This window comes from Montipora capricornis, chromosome 4 (genome assembly GCF_036669925.1).
Source record: "Montipora capricornis isolate CH-2021 chromosome 4, ASM3666992v2, whole genome shotgun sequence".
Classification (NCBI taxonomy): domain Eukaryota; kingdom Metazoa; phylum Cnidaria; class Anthozoa; order Scleractinia; family Acroporidae; genus Montipora; species Montipora capricornis.
This window is the reverse complement of record NC_090886.1, coordinates 33105972-33108471: the sequence shown is the minus strand read 5'-3', so window position 1 is coordinate 33108471 and position 2500 is coordinate 33105972. Positions and strand designations below refer to the sequence as shown.

General features: G+C 36.8%; 1 protein-coding gene across 1 annotated transcript in view; it reads left to right on the top strand.

The window, feature by feature from the left end:
- The window catches only part of LOC138045962 (tyrosine kinase receptor Cad96Ca-like), a 70666-nt gene that overhangs the window by 50356 nt on the left and 17810 nt on the right, over window positions 1–2500 (top strand). Inside the window, exons 5-7 of the mRNA XM_068892604.1 lie at window positions 94–213; window positions 310–386; window positions 2159–2199. Coding sequence (XP_068748705.1) covers window positions 94–213; window positions 310–386; window positions 2159–2199 — 238 coding nt within the window. The remainder of the gene's footprint in view (window positions 1–93; window positions 214–309; window positions 387–2158; window positions 2200–2500) is intronic.

Below are 2500 nucleotides of genomic sequence, written 5' to 3'. Positions count from 1 at the left end.
GAGGTTTACGACCAGTTTTGATGTTCCAACGACAAATACTTCTCCTGTGGACCCTGTGCTTAAGATTGTTTTTTTTTTTTTTCATGTTCGTAGATTATTCACCGTGATCTAGCAGCACGAAACGTCCTCCTAGATAAGAATTTTGTGTGCAAGGTGACGGATTTTGGACTATCGTACCAGAACTTCAAATATGGACATGGCAATGCCAAAAAGGTGGGTTACATTGTTGATAGGTTCTATTTCACATTGCTTCGACCACTCTTTGACTTTCCCTTTTTCATCTGCAAACAATATGCTGATGTCTTCTAGGGCTGTATGCCGGTTAAATGGACGGCACCAGAGATCCTCTTTGGAGATGCCTCAAATCTTTCTACCAAAAGTGATGTGTATGTACTTAAAAATGTTTTAAATAGTCATTTTACAGGGTATTTGTAGTTAACTCTTTTAAGAATATTATATTACAATAACTAATGGTGCTCCCTAATGTAAGAGAAATTAAGAGGAAGTTAAAAAAATAGAATCGTCTTTTCAAATTATAGCGATGGTCATGGATTTTTACTCACGGACTGAAGAGTATCTCTTGTCATCTTTGCTACAAGCTAAGATGTTCAACAACTAAACATCCATATGTCACTAACACTTAAGGACGGTGCTTACTAATTAACAATATTTTTGCCCCGGTGTGTGATTATGCAGGAAATGTAGATCTTAACAAGTGTTATTGAAATCCAAAAAGAAAATTGGGGGTAACCACGCATTTTTCAAAGATAATTCATGAATAATATTTGTAAAAAGCTTTAAAATACAAAGCAATGTATGTCGTTCTTTCTCAAATTAAAGCTTAATTATCTCTCAAAAATGCATGGTTATCCCCAATTTTCTTTTTGGATTCCAAGAGTACTTACTAAGATCTACTTTCTCCGGATAGTTTTAAACCGCGCAAAAGTATCCCTGTATTAGTAAGCATCACCGATAGGAAATCCGAGTATCTCGAGATGCGCAGAACGTATGCGCAATAACAATAGTAGGCACCGTCCTTAACAACTGGACCACCCTGGTTTATCGATATATTAAGGAATAAACTGTATATTTAAAAAAACACGATAATGCTGCTGGGAGAAGTAAAGCACAATTTCATCCCGTTGAAGTCGTTTGAATTTTTCAGAAGTCTTTTAAGAGACAATTTCTTAAATAATCCACGTTCTCCATGACCGCTGAATAAAAACACTCAAGACGCATTTTTACAGGGCTAGCCTTCATCTAAAGTGAATATATTCATAAATTATAGCAAGAAGATGACTTGTTTACTACTCTGTCTATTGTTTAGTTTCAAATTTCAGGCACCTTCCTGCCGGCGCGGTATTTGTGAATATATTCACTTCAGATGGAGGCTAACCCTGTAAAAATGCGTCCTCAGTATTTTTATTCAGTGGTCAGGGAGAACTTGAAACTGGACTATTGTCTAGACAAGTGCGAGAATGATTTCCCCCTTTTGTTTAATGACTCCTTTGCAGCTGGCGATCACATGGTACAAAACCCGTCATTCTGGAGAGCAAATTGCGCACTGGGACGTCTAAAACAAAGCATTTTAATTTAAATTTTCTTTGTTTTAGATGTCAAAGTGCGCAATTCGCTCCCCAGTATGGCGGTTTTTGTGCCATGTGATTGCCAGCTGCAAAGGGCTATTTGTGTCAATCAGATTCAAAGTTTCCACCGTTGGACCACAGATGACAGGTCTACCTCATTGATGCAGTTGACGTCCGCACGAAAGCAAATAGTATTAGCAAAGATGCTTGTAAAAAATAAGCAATTGATGAGAAAGAAAGTCAAACTAAACGCAGTGTCATTTTAGTCACATTGATACCGCTGTAAAGTTTGGTACAGATCAAATGTTACCGTAATATGTATTTTGTATCTAACCGACAGGATTACCATTAACATGAACATTAACATTAGCTCTAGCATTCAAGCATTAACATTAACATTAGCTCTAGCATTAGCTCTAGCATTCAAGCTAGAGCTAACCTTTATCACACATTTATTTAACAAGTCAAATACCATAAGGCTCGCCATTGGAAATGCTAATACAGATAGCCATCTCATATTGTATATCTATAATTTAGAATGTTTTTGATGTAACTGCATTTCTGCTTTACAGGTGGTCCTATGGAGTCGTCCTTTATGAGATCTTTACTATCGGTAGGTGTTTTGTGTACTGAGAATCAACATCTATTCACAAGTGTTATGATGGCGAGTTTAAGTCCAAATTATCATCATCCTCATCATCGGCGTCGTCGATGTCATTGTCGTCGTCACTTATGTCCAGAAATTCAAGTAATTAGATGCAAGCCTAATTTTGACATCCAACACGAAGTGTCCCTTTAAGTCTAAGTATTTCATATCTATTTCTAACAATACGGTTAAGGTAAAGTTCAAGGTAAATGCTGCAGTTTATGCATACTTGAGGAGTAACATTTGCATGGACACTTTGTGACGTTAA